General features: G+C 36.8%; 1 protein-coding gene across 4 annotated transcripts in view; it reads left to right on the top strand.

The window, feature by feature from the left end:
* LOC110633945 (chlorophyll(ide) b reductase NOL, chloroplastic) overlaps nucleotides 1–26,309 on the top strand; it is a 70,588-nt gene that overhangs the window by 23,580 nt on the left and 20,699 nt on the right. For 3 of the 4 annotated variants that reach the window (XM_058135385.1, XM_021782791.2, XM_058135386.1), the window contains exon 8: nucleotides 5,709–5,766. The exons of the other annotated variant lie outside the window; for it this stretch is intronic. In XM_058135385.1, coding sequence (XP_057991368.1) covers nucleotides 5,709–5,766 — 58 coding nt within the window. The remainder of the gene's footprint in view (nucleotides 1–5,708; nucleotides 5,767–26,309) is intronic. 4 annotated transcript variants of the gene reach the window in all.

Here is a 26,309-nt window from a genome sequence, read left to right as displayed (position 1 = left end):
AGAAATAATATAGTGATTGACTTTCCATAACAATAGTAATAGGTTATGTTAACAATAATATGCTGAAATGTGTGGAAGCTATGGTAATGCATTGTAATCATGTTTATTTGTTATTGATAGAATTTCTTGGGTGGTCAATTTGTCAGTTCTACCTCATGTGCTGTTAGGTGTTTCCTTTCTCAACAGTTGACATTACTTTCTCCACCTTCTTAGCAGCCCTTAGTAGTGGAACACCTTTAGTTATTTGTCAGTTCTATTAATTTTCATCTTGCCATAACCATTCTTGTCAGTTGCCACAGGTGGCAATAACTTGGTTAGTTGAGTTGTCCAATGCCGAGCAGAAAGAATTGGCAAAAGACTGATTTATTTCTATTTTCTGGACTCTCTTGATACCTTTTTTCTACCTTGTAGTTTTGAAGTCACTGACCCCTGAGAAATGCCATCTTTCTAGGGTCTGAATCCATGTGTTGCTGCTATTTTATGGTTTGCCTCTCTCTCCAGTTTCCATTAACTAATCTCTCTTTCCTAGATGGATACAGATAAGCTTCTCATATTAACTTTGGAATCGATCAAACATCATGCTAGCAGTCCTAGACAAAGCATGGTCATGATAGGTGGTACCAAGGTCTACCCAGTCCCACTGATTGTTTCTTGATGGAGATTTTGCTGTTGAGACTAGATTAGAAAGGGGACTGGGGTTTACCAAATTTAGAATCACCTACACAAAAGCTGGAACACTAAAAACAAACCCTCTCCAAAGGCAATTCCGGCGAGGAAACATCAATATAAAGCAACTCATAGGTTGCACTTGCCTCTCCAAAAGCGGTGCTGGTGAGGAAACACCAAAACAGTAGGTGGATCTTTACCCAAACAGCCCATATGGCTGCAAATACAGTAGCTATCCAAACTTCAACGAACCTTCAAGAGAGTTTCAAAATGGAACTGAGGTACCAATCATTGAAGCCCTTGAATCTGAATCTGTAGGAAGTTGTAGACTTGTCAATTTGTCACTAGGCTCTTTTTTTTTTTGGGTCACAAACTAACCAAAATCCACCCACAAAAAAATAACTTAAGAACAATCCCAAGTCATAACCAGTAAAAATCCTGTAAGGAACCAAAACCAGCAACTGTAATGCTGAAATAGAAGGGAGCCGATTGCCCCTTAACTCTAGAAACACCCTAAGTGTTGAAAGACCGAACAAAATGTAGCAAAAGCAAAACTTTAAAAAGACCCAAGACTTAAAACCCTCCCAAACTGCACCAAATCAACCAGCAGCTTATGGGATTGCTGCACAAACTCTGAGGTGACATTGGGAAGATAAACCGGAGGGCAGGACTTGCCGAACGCACTCTCATTCGCTGGCGCGTGAAATAGGGCAGAAAAACAAAAGTGGTGCATGAGAGCCACTCACTGGACGTCCGATGACTAGATGGTAGGCCAGTCGGTGGACTAGAAGTGCTTTGGGATAGGCGATGAGACAAACAAGTAACCCTAGGTAGGTGATCCAAAAAACCCAGTAGGTTTGAACCCCCCAAAAAACTAACGAGAAGGAAGACTTAATAGGGCAGTTTGTGGGTAACGAAAAACATGGGAGAAAATTCAAAAATAAAATTTTCAAAATTTTATCTTGGCTTTGATACCATATTAAGATTTTAGAATAAAAGATTTAAGAATAAAAAGAAGAAAGAAAAGAGGAGAGAAAAATAAAATTTGCTACTTTAAGACGTTCTTTCGTAGTTTTGTGGAATCTTTTTAGGACTATTCCATCTCTAATGCAGTTTAAGTCTACATCTGTATCAAAGAGAGCAATAGTGAGTTTGAAATCATTTGAAATTTTCAAAGTAATTTTGATCAAATAATTTTGAGAAGCAACTTGTTTTCAAATAAAGAGGAAGTCATCTAGAATTTTTGGGACATCTTCAAGTTTGGCTATCTAAGGTGTTTCATCATCTTCTCTTGAGCAATATTTGTAAAACTCTAATAGCATTCCTTTACTTGTTAAGCCATAGCTTTAAATCCATATTCCCATGAAAGAACCCATTGAACAAAGAACTTTGAAACAAAAAGGATCATTGGATGAAATATATCTTCATCTGCTGGGGGGGCATATTTGGCTTTAAAAGTTGTATATCCTTAGTAGACTTCAGGAGTTTATATATATAGGAATAAAACTTGTACCTATTCAGGAATATAAATCCTACCTAAATAGGAATACATAAAATCTACTAATGAGGAATATAACAAAACATAAATATTGACTTTCATAATAGACAAAATTGGATTTCTTCTTCTGCCTCCTCCACATTTCAAATTCATTTTCTTTGAGTATTATATGCCTACATGATCTCAGCTCCAGTATACTTTTCCCAAAACTCCAAGACTCCTTTCCACCTCTATCCTCTTCATAAACTTTCATATCTTTTCCTGTAGTATTTTTTCCATTGACAAAGCAAAACTTAATCTCTTTCCCTAGATACAACACCTTCTTCATATGTTTTTCTTTTGAGATGAGATGGTTATCCAATATATCTATCAAATCAAGATCACTCCCAACTAATGTTGTATTAAGTAAATTAGTAGCTTCCTCGTCTTCGTTTTTGTTTTGCCCATGAGAATTGTAAGATCACGGCCATGCAGTACCACATTACTTGAATTCACATGGTCAGCTTCTGAAATGTTTCCATGCTCCAATTCTTGAAAACTTGGATTTAGGAAAGCTTTAGAAATGTCATCATTCTCAATACCCTGAGTAATCTTATCATTTGCACCATTAACATCGTTCTCAAAACTCTGCTGAATGGAATCTTCAAGAATTTGAAATTTTTGCTCCTTTTGAATTGACTTCTTCACATCTCCATCCCCATGAATCTTGTCATCAAGGGAGAGTCTCCTACTTAGCCACTCTCCTTGGTCTTTCCCAATTCAATGCTGTGTTACCCCAAGAAATCTTAATTCCATGGTTACTGATTTATGCATCTTGAGTTGGCTTCTCCAATTTTCACCATTTCTGATCCCATCTTTCCAGAAACTCTTCTTGTGTTTTAGAGTATCTCTCCATACATTCAAACATATCTAGAAGAATCTTTTGTTGACCAGGTTGTATTTCCATGATCTAATGACAGAAGGGCTAGGGTATGGGTTACAGAAGAAGAGCAGAAAAGGATTTACGAGAAGAATGGAAGAATTCAGAAAAGATTAGGAAATTGAAATCCAAAAGATAGGGTTTTGGGTACAGGGCAATCAAAAGGAAATCGAGAAGAATTAGGAGAAATTAAAAGAAGAAAGATTCTGAGAGAAAAAAAAGTCCAATTCAAGAACCCTAAACAAATTTGTGAGATGGAAAAATTGGAAATGGAAGAAATTTAGAAGTAATTGCAGCAAAAGCTTGTGAAGATAGAATTGTAGGAGAGGGAGAATATAGGAGAAAAAGAAATTAAGGGAAAAAAAAGGAGCAGTAAAGAATTTCAAGAACAGGGTTTTGTTGGAAATAGAAATGGAGCAAAGAAACAGAAGGAAAAGAAAGTGAAGACATTTCAGTGAAGAAACTTGTTCTTTACATTGATGCGATTCAGATGAACCCCTTTGCAGCTCAAGTCCTAAAAAATGAGCTCTGATACAACTTTATTATGCAACAGGCTTGTAACGCCTTTCAAAACAGAGAAATAGGGAAAGAGAGATAGAATGGACTTTGTTGTTGATAAAAAAAGTAGAAAGGGAAGAAGATTTAGAGAGAATTAGGGAATAATAGAGCAAGAAGAATTCTGCATTTGTTCCCAATTATGACCATTCTTTCCCTATTTATACTAACCCCTACTACTTAGTAACAAAATAATAGAATATTGCCTTGCCCATTACATTCAGTCTACTAGTGTACCTAAGTCAACTCGCCAGCCCAGTCAACTCATCTTGCTCATCCCATCCCTTAGTCATAACACCCTTCCCTTTTCATTACATTAGTCCCACTGTAGTAGTGGATGAGAGACCCGTACCTGTGATGCCCCAGTACTCAAACCCGTAAAAGGTTATAAGGGACCAACTAGGCTTGGCTTAATTGACAAAATCAAAAATTAATCATAAAATGTAATTAGATTGTTTCATATGTTTAGGTTTTCTTAGATAAATAAAGTAGAAGCCTGAAAATCAAATTGCAATAATTTAAAAACCAGACCAAGCTACTTTTAAATAATGGAACTGACTAAGCTGAAGTATTAATTTCAGATCAATAATTTGGGTTTTGACCAAATGGTTCATATCCCTAATAACATATCTAATAATGATAGAGAAACAAAATGAAAATCTATAACAATCAAATCGTCATAAAATGTATGGTTGATCCTCTATAACCTACCGTCTGTAATACTTTCCAGTTGTGAATAATTTCCTTACTTTTCAATATGCAATATACTTTCAATATGCAATATACTTAGTAATATTGTTTATTGACCATTAATTAATTAATTAATGGCCAAATGCTCAATTGATCCCTCCAAGTTTAAACCAAATATCACCCCCCCCCCCCCAAAAAAAAAAAAAAAAAAATCTTGCCAATGAAGCCCTATTTTTGTTTGACATTGGGCGATTAAATTCAATCATAAATGGTGTTAAAGCATGTATTTCACACACTTTAACTGCAATTTTTAAATAGTGCATTGCTTATGACAAAATTGCCCTTTATTTCTTTCCTTATAACAAGGACAAATTTGACATTACCTATGTACTCGCAAACAAGGAAATCTTCACAACTCTTCCTTCTGTGGATACTCCACTCCTAAAAACCCCATCTATTTTCCATCACTTTCCCAAGAAAAAGAAAACATTTCCCTAACACAAAAGTATATTAAAATTGCTTAGAAGACTCAAACCCTAACCATTTCAACCTAAAATTTGAGAGAAATTCAAGTTAAATTGTTCAAATGGGCATGGACCAGCATTGGGGTTGATGTACTCTTCTATATTTTATTTTTATAGGTTTTTGGATTCTTTTACCTCTAAGAAAACCTAAAAAATGACAAATTCATGGTTTTTTTTACTTCTCAAATGCCAATCTTTGATCCTTTTTTGTTTGTTCATTCTTTTTGGTGTTGCTTGTTTTCTCTCTCTACATATTAGAGGGGGGGGGGGGGGGGAGAGAGAGAGAGAGAGAGAGAGAGAGAGAAGTTTTAACTACAATTCTCAACTCAACTCAACTCAACTAAGCCTTTATCCTAAAAATTTGGGGTCGGCTATATGAATTCGCTTTCTCCACTCTAAATGATTTTGAGTTAAATTCTCAGAAATGTGTAATAAGTTTTAACTACAATTGATTGTTCTAAATTTCCCAATTCAAAGACAAAATTATCCAACCTGGACTTTTGCTCTTCCTTATCATGGTTTGCTTTGGTGAAGTTGGTTTTGATTTGTGTTTTTATTTTTTATTTTTTTATTTTTACCTTTTTCTTTTAATGTTCTGAATGACAATCTTGTGCCCTTTTTGTGCTTTGGTTGAATGACTTGTGCCCATGCAAATTTAATGCCAAAGTAATGATGATCTAGATCATGTGACTCAAAAAAGGGTTGAATTATCTAATTTTGAATAAAATGCGGGCTTGATTGATGAAAATTGATGTATTAGGGGGAAATTGATTTTTGAGTTAAAGTTGAAGGGCTCAATTGAGCATTTCTTTAATTAATTAATTAATTAATTAATTCCCTTTTTCTTTTCTCACAGATTTGCTGCATATGGGGCAACCAAGCGTAGTGTGGTGCATTTAACAAAATCATTACAGGTGCATCCTCAATTTGTTTTATAAAGTAGTATTGTTAACAAATTGGTTTTTGAAAGAAGGTTTAGAGCTATTGGTTGTTCCCAATTATTTCATGCAAGCTTATCTAATTATACCTGCGTCTAGGTTTATTATGTTTATACCAATCAAGGCATCAGGAGCAAACAAGTTATATAATCCACTTTGGAGTCCCACACAAAGTGATGTAGAACGAGAAGAACAAAGTGGTCAAGAAAAACACATTCTTAAGACACTAAGGAAGAGAAACTCATTTTCAAATCTGTTATCAATTCTCAATAATAATTTCATAATAAGCTCTAAGGAAAATACCCAAATTACATACGTATTTATACTTTTATACAATAGCAATCCTGTTATTATTAGGACTAAGAAACCCTAATCAAAAACTAATTAGGAATTTTAAACAAAACGAACTTCCTAAATAGTTAAAACATTACCTCCTAATGATAATAATAATAATAATAATAATAATAATAATAATGAAATTCCGAATAATAGAAATCTAAATTTTCTAATTTAACATGTAATAAAATTTCGAAATTGTATCTTCCAATGTTGCATCATTCTCCCCTGGTGTTGAGATTGTCTCTTATCTACTTAGGTTATCTACTGTATTTGAGTAGTTTAATAGGATTACACTTCCTAAGTATAATAGTTATTAGCTGCTGTGTTTAAGTAGTATAATAGGAGTCAACTTCCTATTTGTAACATGTATATATATGTACACCTGTATAGTTGTGAATGAATGATATATATAGATTTTGTCCCAAATCTCTCTCTCTATATTATTCTCTCATGGCATCAGAGCCTAAAAAGGGCTTGATCCTTCCTTTGTCACTGTTTAAATAAAAAAAGGGAGAAACAGAGTAACGACACTGTCGTTTGTAGTTCATTGTTTGTTGGAGGGAGGTGGACTACACCACCAGCCCAGATCAACTCCCTGATTGCCAGCGAGTCAGAACTCGGAAGACCGGCGCTAGAACCCCAGCCGTTGATCACCACGCGCTGTCACTTTCTCTCTAGCGTAGCCACACACGCCGGCGCATGTCGCGTTTTCCCAGCACCCCTCTTGCTGGATCTTGCACCGGCAGACTCGCCTGAGGAAGAAGGCGCCTCATCCCAGCCTTGCACCTTTTCCAATTTTTTTTTCTTTTCTTCTAGGCTTCTCCCAATTGTAGTTGCGAGTACTGTTCATTCAATCAATAAGAGCAGCCTTGGTGTGGATAATTGATATTCAGACCTGTTCTAAGGTTTTATTCTTCTCTAGTGAGATCTCTAGTAATATTCAACATGACTGAAATGGGAAATTCGTCCAATTCAGGTGACTATAAGCCAATTTTCTCTTCTTTTTCTAATTCTCCAACAATTACTACTGTTAAATTGAAAGGTAGCAACAACTATATGTCATGGTCAGCTTCAGTAGAGTTGTGGTTTATGGGACAAGGTTATGATGACCATCCAGTTAAAGATGCTAGTGAAATTGCTGTAACAGATAGAACTAATTGGAACAAAATTGATGCACATTGTGTAATCTTTTATGGCATTCCTTAGACCTTAAATTACTATATTTCAATGGACCAAGGCTAAGACTTTATATACTAATGACGTACAACGTATATATAAAGTCGTCTCAGATATTGTCCACATCTAACAAAATCACCAAGATATGGCAAGTTATTTAGGGAAAATAGAAACAATAAAGGATGAGTTTAATTCTCTTATGCTATTCTTTGATAGCATCACTGCACAAGAGCAACAACAAGGCAAGTTTTTCATGGTCTTGGCTTTGATAGGGCTTCCATCTGATCTGGGTCCTGTATAGGATCAAATCTTGACGGGTTTTGTTATTCCTTCTCTGGAAGATGTCTCTGCTCGGTTATTGCGTATTTCTTTAAATGCGACTGATACTAATGAAATTGAGACATCTGTGTTAGTTGTGCAAGCCGGTAATCAGCCGGGAGAGGGTGGTTTCCAAAAAGGGAAAGGAAGAGGCTCTAAATCTCATTGTACTTACTGTGACAAAAATGGCCACACTCGAGATACTTGTTGGGCATTGCATGGCTAACCACCATGCAACAATCAATCCAACACAAGCTGACCTGTTGCTCATGTGGCTCAGACCCATGGGGATGGACTTCTTCCATTACCTGATGCAAAAGATCAACAGTCCAATTCTGTTGTCTTAACTAGAACTGACTACAATGAGTTCCTGCAGTATCAAGCTACTAAACAATAGTCATCCTCATCTGGTACTTCTAACTGTTGAGATTAGAGAGAATTGAAGAATTTCTTGATGTATTTCACAGTGTTACAATGATTCAAATTTATACACAAAGGCTATGGCCTTAATAGGAAAGAAAATAAAAGCTAATAAATACAAATATTCTTAATATCACTAATTTACATTCTAATTTACAGCTAATGCACTAATTAAGGGATTTTAACACATTCTAATTTACAGCTAATGCACTAATTAAGGGATTCCAATACTCCCCCTCAAGTTAGTTCATGTATATTGCACATGCCCAACTTGCAAATTAAGGTATGAAACACCTTACTACTTACCTTTAGTGAACATATCAGCTAACTGATCTTTCGAACCTACGTAAGAGACACTTAAGGAACCATCCACAATTTTTTCTTTTATGAAGTGTCTATCAATCTCTATATGCTTGGTCCGATCATGCTGAACTGGATTATGAACTATACTGATTGCAGCTTTGTTATCACAAAAAAAAAAACAAACCATTTGCTTCAAACAATTTTAATTTTTCCATCAACTTCCGTAACCACAATAACTCACAGATACCTTGAGCCATTGCCCTGAATTCGGCTTTTGCACTGGATCTAGCTGTCACATTTTGCTTCTTACTTCTCCAGGTGACTAGATTACCACCAACAAATGTATAGTATCCTGATGTTGATCTCCTATCATCAAGAGACCCAGCCCAATCTGCATCTGTAAAGGCTTTAATCTGAAGGTAACCATGCTTTGAGAAAAGAAGTCCTTTCCCAGGTGTAGATTTTAGGTATCGCAAGATGCGGAAAACAACCTTCAAATGAGATTCACAAGGATCATGCATATACTGGCTCACAAGACCAACTGCATATGCTATGTCCGGCCTAGTGTGTGAAACATAAATTAGTTTGCCAACCAACCTCTGATATCTCCTTAAATCCACTGATTTCCAACTCTAGCTTGCAATTTATGATTGGCCTCAATAGGAGACTCTGCCGGTTTACAGCCCAGCATTCCTGTTTCTTCCAACAGATCCAAGATATACTTTCTTTGAGAAATAAAGATTCCCTTATCTGATCTGGCAACCTCTATTCCAAGAAAGTACTTGAGCCTTCCCAAATCTTTGCTTTCAAACTCCTGTGCTAGGCGCTCCTTTAAAAGAGCTATTTCTTCCTTATCGTCACCAGTTACTACAATATCATCCACATAGACAATAAGTAGTGTGATTTTGCCTCTACGATACTTCATAAATAAGGTATGATTAGCATTGCTTTGGCAGTATCCAAAGGAGATCATCGCTTTACTGAATCTATCAAACCATGCTCTAGGTGACTGTTTTAGACTATACAAAGCCTTTTTCAATCTACAAACTTTCCCTCTGATCTTCTCATCCTCAAACCCTGGAGAAATTTTCATATACACTTCTTCTTCCAAGTCACCATGTAAAAAGGCATTTTTAATATCAAACTGCTGCAAGTCCCACTCAAGATTCGCTGCACATGACAACAGAATTCTGATGGTATTCATTTTAGCAACAGGAGCAAAGGTCTCTTGGTAATCTACTCCGTACGTCTGTATGAAGCCTTTTGCTACCAGTCTGGCCTTATACCTCTCAATTGAACCATCTGCTCTATGCTTCACAGTGAACACCCAATTGCATCCAACTGGCTTCTTTTTCAGTGGAAGAGTAACCAGTTCCCATGTCTCATTCTTTGCCAAAGCTTTCATCTCCTCCACCATAGCTGTCTTCTATTTTGGATCGAGGCAAGCTTTCTTCCAATCTTGTGGGATAGAGACAGAGGAAACAGACAGTAGAAACCCTCTGTAGGATGGAGACAGAGAATTATAGGGATGAAATTAGAAATGGGATGTTTAGTACAAGTCCTAACACCTTTCCGGAGAGCAATAGGAATATCAAGATCATTATTAGAAGAAAGAAGAATAGACTGATAATCAAAATTAGACTCATCAGGAGCCAAAGGAGACTCATCACATACCTCAAGATGTCTAGGAATTGAATCTAGGGATTCCGATTGATCAGCAGTCTCCTGCTCGATGGCTATATCTGTTTTGTTTCGTCGAGTATATGTTCTCAAATCTGGCCTTTTCAGTCTTTCTCAAGATTTAGGTGACTCTCCCTGAGTTTCATTGTTAGGTATAGGCTCTAAACCCAGATTCTCCCCCTGAAATTGAAGGTTGAGAGAGGATGAGGGTGAAGGAAAATACACCTCTTCCTTCCTATGCTCCCCTTGAAGAGGTGGATGGAAATATGATTCAGATTCCCTAAAGGTAACGTCCATACTCACAAAATATTTTCGTGAAGGAGGATGATAACACCTATATCCCTTCTGAGTGCTAGAATAACCAACAAAAACACATTTCAGGGCTCGGGGTTCTAATTTCCCACTGTTAAGCTTATGAACAAAGCAAACACAATCAAATACCTTTGGAGGAACGGTATATGAATTTTTACCCTGTAAAACCTCTAAAGGACTCTTAAACTACGATGTTCGAAGAGGCATTCTGTTAATAAGATATGCAGCAGAAAGAATAGCATCCCCCTAGTAAGGTTTAGGAACATTCATGGTCAATATAAGAGACCTAGCAACCTCAAGTAAGTGTCTATTTTTTCTCTCAGATACCCCATTTTGTAAACTAGTATTAACACAAGTCTGATGTAAAATCCCATATGCTTTCAAATACTCCTGAAAGACTCCATTCATATATTTTGTACCATTATCAGTTCTCAATATTTTAATATGAGCATCAAACTGTGTACTAATCATTTTATGGAACTGTTGGAAACAAGAGAAAACTTCATTTTTCCCTTTCATCAAATATACCTAAGTTAACCTACTGCAACAATCAATAAAGGTCACAAACCATCTGTAACCCGATAAAGACACAGTTTGAGTAGGCCCCCATACATCAGAATGGATAGTCATAAAAGGAACTGAAGCCTTATTATTTATTGCAGGATAAGATTGTCTAGTATGTTTAGCAAACTCACAAGCATCACATACTAACAATTCAGTTTTGCATTGTTTAAAAAGAAAAGGATAAAGTTTTTCTAACACAGTAAATGAAGGATGTCCTAGTCTCCTATGCCACATGATAATTTGTTCCTCAGCACCCATAGATTGCCCCAACATGGCCTGGCCAACATAATCATTCAAGAGATATAGCCCATCTTGCAGTCTACCACTGCCAATCGTTCTCCCTGTTGTCAATTCCTGAAATACATAGTGAGTTGGGAAAAATTCAATTTTGCCGTTTAGAGCTATTGTGATTGAACTGACAGACAATAGGTTAATAGGAAAGCTAGACACATGTAAAATAGACCTAAGACTTATGTTAGGGGTGCATTTAACAGAACCTGTTCCAGAAACACTAGATAAGGATCCATCCGTAGTGCGGATTTTTTCTTTTCCTGAACATGGAGAATATGATATAAATTTATTTGAAGAGCATGTCATATGTTTGTTTGCTCCAAAATCTATAGCCCAAAAAGAATTATTAAGATTGGCAAGAAAAGCATTACCTGAGTTGACGAAGTTAGAAGAGGCAACTGTGGTCGATTGCAGTTCAAGTTGTGATAGCAAACGCCTTAGAGTCTGTACCTCTTTATTGGAAAACATCTCAGTGGTTGTAGTATCTTCAGACAAATTCACAGTCTCAGATATATTAGCTTGTGGTCTAGTAAAGCCCATCATTTTTCCTCCACCCCCTTTAGTGGGGCGTTCATGCAATTTTCAACAGTGTTCCTTACTATGCCGGTTTTTTCCACAATAGTCTCAATGTAGTTGATCTTTATCTGATGAACCATGTGACTGTTCACGTGAGGAATTAGTAATTAGTCTTGCCTTATCAACAGACATAGAATGAATCATGACACTCCTCCTGCTCTCATCCTGCTGAACATAAGAGTATGTTTGTCTTAAGGTAGGTAAAGGATCCTTCCCAAGCACTTGGACCCTAATTTGATCATATTCTATATTTAACCCAGCAAGAAAATCATAGATCCGCTCTTTCTCAACTAACTTCTGAAATTTAACAGCATCTTCAGGACATGAGGCCTGAAAGTCCTGATAAAAGTCCAGTTCCTGCCATAGACCACTCAATTCTGCATAATATTGAGCAATGGTTAGCTCATCCTGTTTCATACCATAAACCTTGTTTCGAAGCTCATACACTTGTGCATCGTTCCCAACTTGAGAATGGGTCTGAGAAACTGCACTCCAAATGGCAGCTGCACTATTCAACAGTAAATACCCACGAGCTATATGTGGTTGCATGGAATTGATAAGCTATGACATGATAACAAATTTTTTTGACTCCTATTGACTGTAGGTAGAAGCAGACTTTTCTGGTTTTTGCTTATCTCTAGTAAGATAACCCTGCAACCCTTTAGCTTGAATAAAAAGGAAACACGATCTAGACCATGCAAGGTAATTTGTCCCATCAAGCTTTACGGGGCTAATAATTAATGAGGGATTTTCAGTTGTAGTAATCATTTTCCCTTCAACTACTGAATTTTTTGCATCAGACATGATTCAGAGAACTGATTAAAAAAAATAGTAGGCAAAAGACAAATACTCAAAAATAAAATTACAAACCAAGAGATAGGAATGGGCTGGGCAGAGGCGGGGTACACTAGGGATGTCGTTGAAAAAAAAGTGCGGCCGGAAAAACTGACTAGGAACAGGCTCACTCCCCCGCGCGTGTATACGAGGTGGAAACCTTCTGTCGGCACGTGGGATCATGACCTCACCGGATGACGGCGAGAATCTAGGCGAGGATCGGCGATAAAGTTCTCTTCCTTCCTAAAGGGGCGGTGAAAACTACCTCCCTCAACTGACCCGCTTTCAAGGCTTACCCACACAAACCCTAACTATTTCTCACTGTTTTCTCTCTGTAAAAAAAAAAAAATTGCCTAATAAAATGGCTAAGGTTTTGATACCATGTTGAGATTAGAGAGAATTGAAGAATTTCTTTATGTATTTCACAGTGTTAGAATGATTCAAATTTATACACAAAGGCTATAACCTTAATAGGAAAGAAAATAAAAGCTAATAAATACAAATATTCCTAATATCACTAATTTACATTCTAATTTACAGCTAATGCACTAATTAAGGGATTCCAACACTAACTCTGGTAATTCTTTTGCTTATCTAACCAAGTCTACACCTATTGGATCATGGATACTAGACTTTGGTGCATCAGATCATATCTCTGGTAATAAAAACCTTTTCTCTAATCTTAAATCCCCTTCAACTTCCTTTAAATTTACATTGGCTAATGGCTTAAAAACTATAATTAACGAAATAGGAGAAGTTCAATCTCTTCCTTCTATTCTTTAAACTCAATTTCATTTGTACCTAAATGTCCATATAATTTGATTTTCATTAGCAAATTAACCAAAAATCTTGATTGTTCTATCACTTTTATGGCGGACTCTGTTATTGTGCAGGACTTGGGTACGGGAAAGATGATTGGAACAGGATGCGAGTCACAAGGACTATATCATCTATTTACTACAAGATCACCAGTTGCTCTTACTTCCGCTGCATCCGCCGATCTTCTCCATAGCCGTGTGGGTCATCCAAGTCTCACCAACTCAACTCAACTTAATTCAACTAAACCTTTATTCCAAAAATTTATTGGGGTCGGCTATATGGATTCTCTTTCTCTACTCTAAATGATTTTGGGTTAAATCCTCGGAAATGTGTAATGCTTCTTGGTCATGTTCTACTACTCTCGTCCAAGTCAGTTTAGGTCTACCCCTTCTTTTCTTTCTATCCTACCCATTGTGCTCTACTTGTCTAACTGGAGCCTCGGTATGTCTACGCTTCACATGACCAAACTACCTCAATCTCCTTTCTCTCAACTTATCCTCAATTGGCACCGCTCCTACCTTTTCTCTAATACTCTCATTACGGACTTTATCTAGTCTAGTATGGCCACTCATCTACCTTAATATTTTCATCTCCGCAACTCTCATCTTAAACGCATACGGAACACTCACTACCATATAACATAGCCGGTCGTATAGCTAGCTGTATGGTAAAATTTTTCTTTCAACTTATTGGGAATCTTGCGATCACATAAAACTCCCGTGGCACGTCTCCGCTTCAACCATCCGGTTTTAATCCTATGACTAACATCCTCCTCACGTCCTCCATCTACTTAAAGGATTGAGCCGAGATATTTAAAGTGATTATTTTGGGGTAATATCACTTCATCCAAACTAACTTTCCCTAGCACCAGTTCGGCCTTCATTAAACTTGCAATGCATGTATTCTGTCTTCGTTCTACTTAACTTAAAATCATTTGACTCTAGTGTACTTCTCCAAAACTCTAGCTTTTTATTGACTCATTCTCGCGTCTCATCTATCAGAACTATATCATCTGTAAACATCATACACCAAAGGATACTCTCTTGTATATGTTTCGTCAATTCATTTAGAACTAATGTAAAAAGGTAAGGTCTCATAGCTGAATCTTGGTGTAATCCAACTGAGATAGGAACATCTCGTGTCCCCTTCCACTGTGCGCACAATAGTAGTTGCTCCTTCATACATATTTTTCAACACTTATATGTACCTAATAGATACCCTCTTTTATTCTAATACTCTCCATAAGACATCTCTTGGAACACTATCATAAGCCTTCTCCAAATCGATAAAAACCATATGTAGATTTTTTTTCACTTCTTTATATTTCTACATCAAGCCTCTAATGAGAAAGATCGCTTCCATAGTTGAACGTTTGGACATGAAGCCAAATTGATTGGGAGAGATAGAAGTGTCATGACGTAGTCGATGTTCTACAACTCTCTCCCATAACTTCATCGTATGGCTCATGAGTTTAATTCCCCTATAGTTTGAGTAACTCTGTATCTCTCTCTTATTTTTAAAAATAGGTACTAAAATACTCCTCCTTCATTCATCATACATTTTCTTTGAGTTTAGAATCTTATTAAATAATTTAGTTAACCATGCTACTCCCACATCTCCCAAGTACTTTCACGCTTTAATTGGTATTCCATCGGGTCTACAGGCTTTACCCACTTTTATTCTCTTAAGTGCTTCTTTTACTTCTGAAGATCTAATCTTTCTAGTGTAATTCTCATTCTTTCTATTGCTCTATAGTCTATATTCATGCTATTACCACTTCGACTATTATGGAGATCATCAAAATAATTTCTCTAACTTTCTTTAATGTCCTCATTTTTCACCAACACTTTTCTTTTTTTATCCTTAATGCACCTAACTTGATTGAGATTTTGACATTTCTTTTCTCTCCTCCTTACTAATTTGTAAACATCTTTCTTCCTTTCTTTAGTTTCAAGTTTCTCATATAACTTTTCAAAGGCCTGCACTCTTGCTTGATTAATCGCCTTTTTTACCTCCTCCTTTGCTATTTTGTATTGTTTATAAGCCTCATTATTATCACACTTAGGTAATTTCTTATACCATTCTCTCTTTCTCTTCATTTTCTTTTGTACTTTTTTATTTCACCACCATCTCTCTTTTGAGGGTGGTCCATGTCCTCTAGACTCTCCAAGTACTTTTCTAGCTACTTCTCTAATCTTTGATGCCATATGCATTCACATACTATTGGCCTCCACATCCAGCTTCCATGCTTCGGACTTGAGAAGCTCATTTTGAACTTCACTTGTTTTACTCCTTTGAACTTCCACCACTTTGTTCGAGCTACAATATTTCTTCTAGTCTTACTTGAATTATTTGTAAAGTTCACATCCAAGACCACTAACCGATATTGACTTGTTAAAGCCTTTTCCAGAATAACCTTGTAATTCTTGCATAGAGCTCTATTTGTCTTCCTGGTTAAGAGGAAGTCAATTTGGCTTCTATGGTGTCTAATTTTGAAAGTCACTAAATGCGATTCCCTTTTTATAAAGTAGGTATTTGCTAGTATTAGGTCGTACGCTATGGCAAAATTCAGGATGCTTTTCGTTTGCTCATTTTGGCTACAAAAATCAAAACCTTCATGAACATTCTCATAACCTTGGCTATCACTTCCTACATGTTCATTCAAATCTCCATCGATGAGAATATTCTCTTCATCGGTATGCTTTGCATTAGATCATCCATATCTTTCCAAAACCTTTGTTTACTCTCACTATCTAGTCCTATTTGTGGGGCATAAGTACTAACTACATTTATTGTTTCTCCTTTTAGTACTAGCTTTACTAGTATAATTATATCTTCTACTCTTTTCACAGCTATTACGGTATCTTTCAATGTCCTGTCTATGATTATGCTCACTCCGTTCTTGTTTCTCTCCTTTCTTGTAAACGACAGTTTGTATCATGAATTACCCATTTCTTTGCTTTTCTCTCCTACCCATTTAGTGTCCTAAATGCAAACAATATTCACCTTTCTCCTTTTCAAGGTATCCATAAGCTTCATTAATTTTCCTGTAAGTGATCCAATATTCCAAGTACCAACCTTGATTCTTCTTCTATCTTGTTCCTTTCTAATTGATCTCCTTCTATGATATCTTCTATTGTTCTGTATGCCTATCTTGTGTTTTGTTCCACTATCTGTTTTATGGACTAACTTCTTTACCAACACCCATCCATTATGTGAGAACCCTTGTTTATTTAATACCATACCTGGGCGTAGGTATGGCGCGTCGCTTTTGGTGAACGCCCTATACCCTTGCATATTTCTCAATACACCCGGGCTCTGATGTAGCGCGCCGTAAGTAGAGAACACCCCAACGTTTATATCGTAAGAACTCATATCATGAGGTGTGATGAAATTTTTACATTGGTTGTCACCTACTGCAACACTTCTCCTTTATCTGGGCTTGGGACCGGCTAAGTACAAACTACTTAGGCGGTGTTCATCCAAGTCTCACCAAACTTCAAAAACTAGTACCTAGTCTTTCTTAGTTGTCTTCTTTACAATGTAAGTCATGTCAACTTGGAAAACAAACTCGAGCTTCCTTTCCCAAGCGAGTCAATAATAGGGCCATATCTATGTTTGATGTTGTTCACTCAAACATATGGGATCCAAGTCGTGTCAGTTCATCTTTAGGATGTTATTATTTTGTTACTTTTATTGATGATTATTCCCGTTGCACGTGGGTATTTTTAATAAAACATCATTCTAAATTATTTTCTATTTTTCAAAAATTTTGTGCTAAAATTTATAATCAATTTGGTATCACAATTAAGGTATTATGCAATGATAATGCAAAAGAATACTTATCTTCTTCTTTCACCAATTTTGTGTCTTCTTAAGGAATAACTCATCAAACCTCTTGTGCATATACTCAACAATTGAAATTGCCCGTGCCCTACTTATACACCCTAATGTTTCACTTTGTTTTTGGGGAGATGTTCTTACAGCTTATTATCTAATTAACCGAATGCCTTCTTCTGTGTTGCAGCAACAAAGTCCTCACTCAGTTCTTTTTCCAGATCAAGATCCCTGACCTCTACCATTGCGTGTGTTTGGCTGTACTTGTTTTGTTCATACTCACACCCTTGGGAAAGACAAACTACAACCTAAATATGTTAAATGTGTCTTTCTATGATACTCTTATGTTCAAAAAGGTTACAAATGTTATGATCCAACAACAAACAAATATTTTATCTTAGCAGATGTAACCTTCTTTGAAATATCCCCATATTTTTCATCAAACACTACAACAAAAAGACTCATTTCTGATGTTTTACCTATTCCATTTCTTTCTTCATCACAAATCCATATTCATAGTCCTCCTCTCCAAGTCTACTTCCGTCGTCCTCATCCTCCTACTAACACCAATGATACTTCTCTTCATGATACAGGTACACTGGTTGCTCCTGATGACTCATCGCCTATTCCTCCATCACCTAATCCAATGATGCCTTTAACAGGTGTAGCATCTCCTCCCTTTGCCCTTTGCAAAGGTATTCATTCCTCTCGCAACCCTCATCCCATTTATAATTCTCTCAGTTATCATCGTTTATCGCCATCCTATTATACTTTTGTTTCTATCTTATCTTCTGTTTTCATACCTAAGACTGTTAGAGAAGCATTAAAACATCTAGGGTGGCAAGATCCCATGATTGAGGAAATGACTGCTCTCCATGATAATGGTACTTGGGAGTCAGTTTCATTGCCACAGGGTAAATCTACTGTTGGATGTTGCTGGGTTTTTACTGTGAAAGTGAGCCCTAATGGACAGGTTGATTGGTTGAAGGCTCGTCTAGTTTCCAAAGGCTATACTCAGATTTTTTGGGTTGATTATGGTGACACCTTTTCTCTAGTTGCTAAAATTACATCAGTTTGTCTTCTTATCTCTTTGGCAACAATGCATCATTGGCCATTTCATCAACTAGATATTAAAAATGCCTTTTTACATGGGGTGTCTGAGGAGGTATATATGGAGCAACCGCTAGGGTTTGCTCAGGGGGAGTCTGGTTTAGTATGTCGTCTATGACGTGCACTATATGGCTTGAAATAGTTTCCAATGGCTTGAAATAGTTTCCAATGGCATGGCTTGGATGGTTCAGTATTGTGGTCCAGCAGTTTGGAATGAGTAGGAGTGGAGTTGATCATTCGGTGTTCTTTCGCCATGGTAATCATGATAAATGCATTTATCTAGTTGTCTATGTTGATAACATAGTCATAACAGGAAATGACCATGATGGGATCATTAAGCTCAAATAGCATTTGTTCAGTCACTTTCAAACTAAAGATTTGGGCAAATTAAAATATTTTTTGGGAATTGAGGTAGCACAATCCACAACGGGTATTGCTATTTCTCAAAGGAAATATGTTTTGGACATACTTGAAGAGATGGGTATGATAGATTGCAAACTTGTAAACACTCCCTTGGATCCTAATGTCAAACTTATTCTTGGATAGGGAGAGCCATTAGAAGATCCTGGCAGATATTGAAGGCTAATGGGCAAGCTAAATTATCTTACAATAACACGATCAAATATCTCATTTGCTGTTTGTGTGGTAAGTCAGTTTCTCCAAGTTCCATATAGTGATCACTGGAATGCAGTAATTCACATTCTCAGGTATATCAAAGGATCTCCTGGACAAGGTCTATGTATGAAGATAAGGGTCATTCACAAGTTGTTGGGTACACTGATGCTGATTGGGCAGGTTCTCCTGCAGACAGGTGATCTACTTTAGGATATTGCATTATGATTGGAAGGAATTTAATATCTTGGAAAAGTAAAAAGCAAAATGTAGTTGCCAGGTTAAGTGCAGAAGCTAGAACTTATGAGCTCATCTAGTTAAAACAACTACTTCAAGTATTAAAGTGTGGGAAAGTTAAGCAAATGAAACTAATATGTGACAATTAAGTTGCCTTTCATACTGCCTCAAATCTAGTTTTTCATGAAAGAACAAAACATATAAAGGTGGATTGTCATTTTATTAGATAAAAGATCAAATCAGGGTGTATTGCTACCAGTTTTGTTAATTCAAATGACTAGTTAGCATGTGTTTTCACCAAGTCACTTAGAAGATCTCGAGTTGAATATATTTGCGACAAACTTGGAGCATGTGATATGTACACTCCAGCTTGAGGAGAAGTGTTGAGATTGTTTCTTATCTACTTAGGTTATCTGCTGCATTTGAGCATTAATAGGATTACACTTCCCAAGTATAATAGTTATCTACTGCTGCTTTTAAGTAGTATAGTAGGAGTCAACTTCCTATTTGTAACATGTATATATATACTTGTGTGGTTATGAATGAATGATATGTACAGATTTTCTCCCAAATCTCTCTCTTTCTCTCTATTATTCTCATAGGAACAAGGGGTGAGAAATAAATTCTCAAGTGGAGACAAATTCTCAGAGAATAAGTTCTAAATTTAATTATTATTATTATTATTATTATTATTGTTATCATTATTATCATCATTATTAGGGTGACCCTTGTATATAAGTGTATAGATCTGGACTTCTATTTAGTTAAAAATTCTTAATTAGTTAAGGTAGCATGTATATACATATATATATATATATATATATATATATATATATATATATATATATATATTTATATTCTTGTATCAATCATTGTGAAAGACAAGAAAATTTCCCAAATAACATGGTATCAGAGCCATCAGGGACCAAGAGGCTGTGTGTAATTACCCAAGCTAGGGGCTGTTATCGGCGCTTAGGATCAAGTCAGATTAAGGTTGTCAGAACCCGTAGCAAGCCTAAAGCCTATGAACATACCTTTAACATCTGTACTGTTTCAAATATTACACTCCCAAAAGAGCTCACATAAACATTCATATTTCAAATATTACATAACTCCAATTTTCTATCATTATCAGTACAGTATTATCCATTCATATTTTACATGTCCATTTGCCCATACATCATACATAAAGAAGAGCGCTAAAACTATATCCGATGACCTCTCTTCAAAGATCTCTTGTAATTCTGCAAACCTACATCTAGGGATTAGGGGAAAGAGGTAAGCTTAAATAAGTTCAGTGAATAAACTAACCAAAATTAATTATATCATTTGTTTCTGTAACTTAAGGTATCTTTTTCATTGATTTTAATTGTGTGTATGCATAGGTATTTATATACAAAATTGTCCTACACTAATTAGGAATTCTACATATTAGGAATTCTACACTAATAAGGAAACCTATATTAATAGGAATCCTTATGAGGTAACCTCACTATACAGGACTCTATCAAGATGATAATCATAACACTTTCCCTTAAGTTGGAGCATAGATGTTAATCATGCCCAACTTGTTACAAATATAGTCAACTCGAGTTCCACTCAGAGCTTTTGTAAAAATATCTTCTAACTGCTCTCTAGTTTTGGCGTGTTCTGTTGAGATGATCTTTTGTTGAATTTTTCACGAACAAAGTGGTAATCGAATTCAATATGTTTAGTCCATTCATGAAACTCAGGATTAGATGTAATATGGAGTGCAGCTTGATTATCACGCCATAGTCGTGCAGGTAGAGAGATCTTGAGGCTAATCTCATTTAATAACTGAAGTATCTACATTATCTCATACACTGATTGAGCCATAGCTCTATACTCTGATTTAGCACTAGATTGAGAAACTACACTCTGCTTTTTTCTTTTCCATGATACTAAATTTTCTCTAACAAAGACACAATACCTGATAGTTGATCTTCTATTAGCGTTAGACCCTGCCCAGTTTGTGTCTGAAAAACACTCTGCATTCAAATGCCCATGATTACTATATAATAATCCTTGCCCTGGAGCTCTCTTCAAATAACACAAGATTTGTTCTAAAGCTTTCCAATAAGCAACAGTTGGGGAAGACATAAATTGACTCACCACACTGACTGAATATGCAATGTCAGGACGAGTTATTGTAAGGTAGTTTGATTTACCTGCCTCCTATACTTTTCTATAATTTCCCAGTTTCTGCCAAAAGATCAAGGATATATTTTCGCTGAGACAGGAAGATGCCTTTTTTACTTCTCATAACTTCAATACCCAAGAAATACTTTAGTAGACCCAAGTCTTTTGTCTGAAACTAGGTCTGAAGAAAGTTTGTAAGGGATGAAATACCTGCAAAGTCGCTTCCAATGATAATAATATCATCCACATATATTGTTAGCAAGATTAGGCTAGTTTTAGACTATCTATAGAATACTGAATGATCGCACTTACTCTTTTGCATACCAAACTCCTGTATTGCTTCACTGAATTTCCCAAACCAAGCCCGAGGACTTTGTTTCAGGCCATAAAGAGACTTCTGAAGTTTGCAGACTTTATCCAACTTCCCCTGAGCAACAAATCTAGGTAGTTGCTCCATGTACATCTCCTCCTGAAGGTCACCATGAAGAAAAACATTCTTGATATCTAACTGATACAAAGGCCAATCATATGTAGCTGCTAGAGAGATAAATAGCCAAACAGAAGCCAATTTAGCTACAGGAGAAAAAGTGTCAAGAGTAATCAACTCCATATGTCTGAGCATACCCTTTGACAATAAAGCGGGCTTTTAATCTAGCCACAGAACCATTAGGATTCACTTTCACTGTAAGCACCCATTTGCAGCTAATAGCTTTCTTTCTGTAGAAAGAGATGATTCTCGTTGATTTCAATTAATCTGTACATGGGTATATATATACAATTTATTCCTATAATTGTGTTCTACTAATTAGGAAGAAATCCTAAATAAGAAATCCTAAATAGGAATACAGAATACAAAATATAGAGAGAAATAATATAGTGATTGACTTTCCATAACATAGTGATTGACTTTCCATAACACTCCCCCTCAAGTTGGAGCATAGATGTTAATCATGCCCAACTTGTTACAAATGTAGTCAATCCTAGCTCCATTCAGAGCTTTTGTGAAAATATCTCCTAACTGCTCTCCAGTTTTGATGTGTCCTGTTGAGATGATCTGTTGTTGAATCTTTTTACGAATAAAGTGACAATCAATCTCAATATGTTTGGTCCGCTCATGAAACACCGGATTAGAAGCAATATGAAGAGCAGCTTGATTATCACACCACAATTTCGCAGGCAAGGAGGTCTTAAAACTTGTCTCATCTAGTAATTGAAGTATCCACATTACCTCACATACTGATTGTGCCATGGCTATGTATTCGGATTCAGCACTAGATCGAGAAACTACACTCTGCTTCTTGCTTCTCCAAGACACCAAATTTCCTCCAATAAAAATGCAATATCCAGTAGTTGACCTCCTATCAACCTTAGATCCAGCCCAGTCGGCATCTGAAAAATATTCAACATTCAAATGTCCATGATTACCATATAGCAAACCTCTTCCTGGAGCACCCTTCAGATAACACAAGATTTGTTCCAAGGCTTCCCAATGAGCAACAGTTGGGGAAGACATAAACTGACTTACCACACTAACGGCATAAGCAATGTCAGGACTAGTGACTGTAAGGTAGTTCAATTTTCCTACCAATCTCCTGTATCTCTCTGGATCTTCAAACAACTCACTATTCCCTGCTAACAATTGTAAAGTTGGAGTCATTGGTGCGCTACAAGGCTTAGCACCTAATTTTCTTGTCTCTGTCAATAGATCGAGGACATATTTTCTTTGAGACAAGAAAATACCCTTCTTACTTCTCATAACTTCGATACTCAAGAAATACTTTAACAATCCCAAGTCTTTGGTCTGAAACTGAGTTTGGAGGAAGGTTTTAAGAGATGAAATACCTGCAGAGTCACTCCCAGTGATGACAATGTCATCCACATAGACTACCAAGAGAATTAGACCAGCCTCAGATTGCCTATAAAATACTGAGTGATCACACTTACTCTTTTGCATACCAAATTCCTGTACTACTTCACTGAATCTCACAAACCATGCCCTGGGACTTTGTTTCAAGCCATAAAGAGACTTTCGAAGCCTACAAACTTTACCCAACTCCCCCTGAGCAACAAACCCAGGTGGTTGCTCCATATACACCTTCTCCTGAAGATCACCATGAAGGAAAGCATTCTTGATATCCAATTGATCAGGGGCCAATCATATGTCGCTGCTAAAGAGATAAACAAGCGAATAGAAGTAAGTTTAGCTACAGGAGAAAAAGTATCAGAGTAATCAACCCCATATGTCTGAGCATATCCTTTTGCTACAAGGCGTGCTTTTAACCTAGCCACAGAACCATCAGGATTTACCTTTACTGTATATACCCATTTGCAACCAATAGCTTTCTTACCAGTGGGCAAAGGCAATAGTTCCCATGTACCATTAGTATCTAAAGCCTCAATTTCCTCTTTCATAGCATCACACCAGCCAGGATGAGACAGTGCCTCATTAACAGTATTAGGGATAGGAACAGAGTCTAAAGAAGTAACAAAACACCGAGAACAAGAAGACAATTGATTATAAGAAACAAAAGAAGAGATAGGGTAAGTATATGAACGTTTACCTTTACGAAGAGCAATGGGTAAGTCTAGATCAGAATCATGATCAGTATGAGGTACAGGATCTCCCAACGAAGTAGCTGGTGGAGGATCTGAGTCAGGAATCTCCAATCTCCTGGAATAAACATGAACAATGGGAGGTCGAGTAGGTCTAGAGATAGAAGGAACAGGTTGTGGGAGAGGACTAGACATTGGTTGGACAGTATATATTAAGAGATCATCCTCCTCCCCCTGACTCTCATACACAGATGGTGGAGGAAAAAATGGAATGGATTCAAAAAATGTGACATCTGCAGAAATAAGATAACGATTAAGAGTAGGAGAGAAACAACGGTACCCTTTTTGGAGCCGGGAGTACCCAAGGAAGACACATTTGAGAGATTTTGGATCCAATTTAGTAACCTGTGGACGAACATCACGCACAAAATAGGTACAACCAAAAATACGGGGTTCAATAAGGAACAAAGATTTTGTAGGAAACAAAGTAGTATAAGGAATATCCCCATTAAGGACAGAAGACGGCATATGATTGATCAAAAAACATGTCAGAGAACGCATCCGCCCAAAAGTGTTTAGGTACTTTCATCTGAAAAAGAAGAGCACGAGTTACCTCAAGAAGATGACGATTTTTTCTTTCGGCCACGCCATTTTGGGATGGGGTATCCACACAGGAAGACTGATGAAGAATGCCATTTTGTGTCATATAAGGCTGAAATTGTGCTGAAAAGTATTATTTAGCATTCTCACTTCTTAATATGCGCACAGAAATATTAAATTGATTTTTGATTTCATTACAAAAGGAATAAAAGATAGAAAACAACTCAGAACGATTCTTCATTAAATATAACCAGGTAACACGAGAGTAATAAACAAAAGTAACAAAATAACGAAATCCAGTTTTAGATGTAACAGAACAAGGACCCCAAACATCAGAATGAACTAACTCAAAAGGAGATGATGCCCGTTTATTGACTCTAGACACAGAAGGCAAACGATGATGTTTTGTAAACTGACACGACTCACATTCTAGTACTGATAAAGACTGAAATTGAGGACACAGCTTCTTCATGGTAGACAAAGAAGGATGACCCAATCTACAATGAGCTTCAAGAGGTGTTAAGGTACTGGAGCAAACAAGTGACCGCGGTACATGATTTTTCAGAATGTAGAGACCACCTGACTCGCGTCCTCTACCAATAATCTGCTTCGTCGTAAGATCCTGAAACAAACACTGGTCAGGAAAAAAGGAAACAGAACAATTTAAGGTACGAGTAAGTTTACTAACAGAAAGTAGATTAAAAGAGAATTTTGGTAGACACAAAACAGAAGACAAAGAAATTGACGAAGTCGGGTTCGCAGTTCCAGAACCCATGACACAAGAAGTAGAACCATCAGCTAAAGTAACAGTAGAGGAAGTGAGATTAGACTGAAAAGCAGATAGAAGACTAGAATTACCTGTCATGTGATCTGTTGCACCAGAATCAATAACCCATTTGGATGAAGAAGACACAAGGCATGTAGTGGATTTACCTGACTCAGCGATCGCAGTGACAGGGGAACTGGTAGGCTTTAGAGATGCCTGATACTGGAAAAATTGTGCAAAATCCTCTGCAGATACCAAAATAGTTTTCTCAGAGGAAGATACTGTAGAATTCTCTGCTGCCATATTTGCCATCTGTGATCGCTGATTTTTTCTCTGAAGTTGCGGACAATTATATTTTGTATGGCCAGGCTCATGGCAATAATAACAAATGACTCCTCTTGAGTCCTGATTAGAACTAGCCTCTCCATTACGCTGATTACTACATTGCACTGTAATTCCTCCTCTACTTCCTCTTCTATTATCCTGTTGTCCATTTGGATTACGGCTAATAAGAGCACTACTGGCAGGCTGTGAAGATTGAGTACTCTCTGTACGAAGGACCCGTGTGACCGTTTCATGCAAAGAGGAAATCTTAATCGAGAGAATCGAGATTTAGCGCCTCATACTCAAGAAAGGCCTGCAAGAAAACTCATAATGACCGATTGCTCCGTTGGGCCTGCTGAACTTTCACATCAGGACTAAAAGACAACAATATATTAAGTTCCTCATATACCCGTTTAAAATCCATAAAATAAGCCGTGAGAGACTTATCATCTTTCTCAGCACGGTAGAATGCCTTACAAACATCATAAATACGGGAGATATTCCCTTTATCAGAATACAGAAAATCTAAGTAATTCATCAATTCCTTAACAAATTCACAGTGATTAATTAAACTAATTACCTCACTATGAATCGAGTTCCGAAGCTGCAAAAACAACCGAGCATCCTCCCTTAGCCAAGTTTGTCGTGTATCATCAGTGGGTAGATCTTTAGTAAGGTGATCATTCTT

Source organism: Hevea brasiliensis, chromosome 14 (genome assembly GCF_030052815.1).
Source record: "Hevea brasiliensis isolate MT/VB/25A 57/8 chromosome 14, ASM3005281v1, whole genome shotgun sequence".
Taxonomy (NCBI): domain Eukaryota; kingdom Viridiplantae; phylum Streptophyta; class Magnoliopsida; order Malpighiales; family Euphorbiaceae; genus Hevea; species Hevea brasiliensis.
The sequence above is the reverse complement of the archived record's forward strand: the minus strand, read 5'-3'. Positions and strand labels throughout refer to the sequence as shown.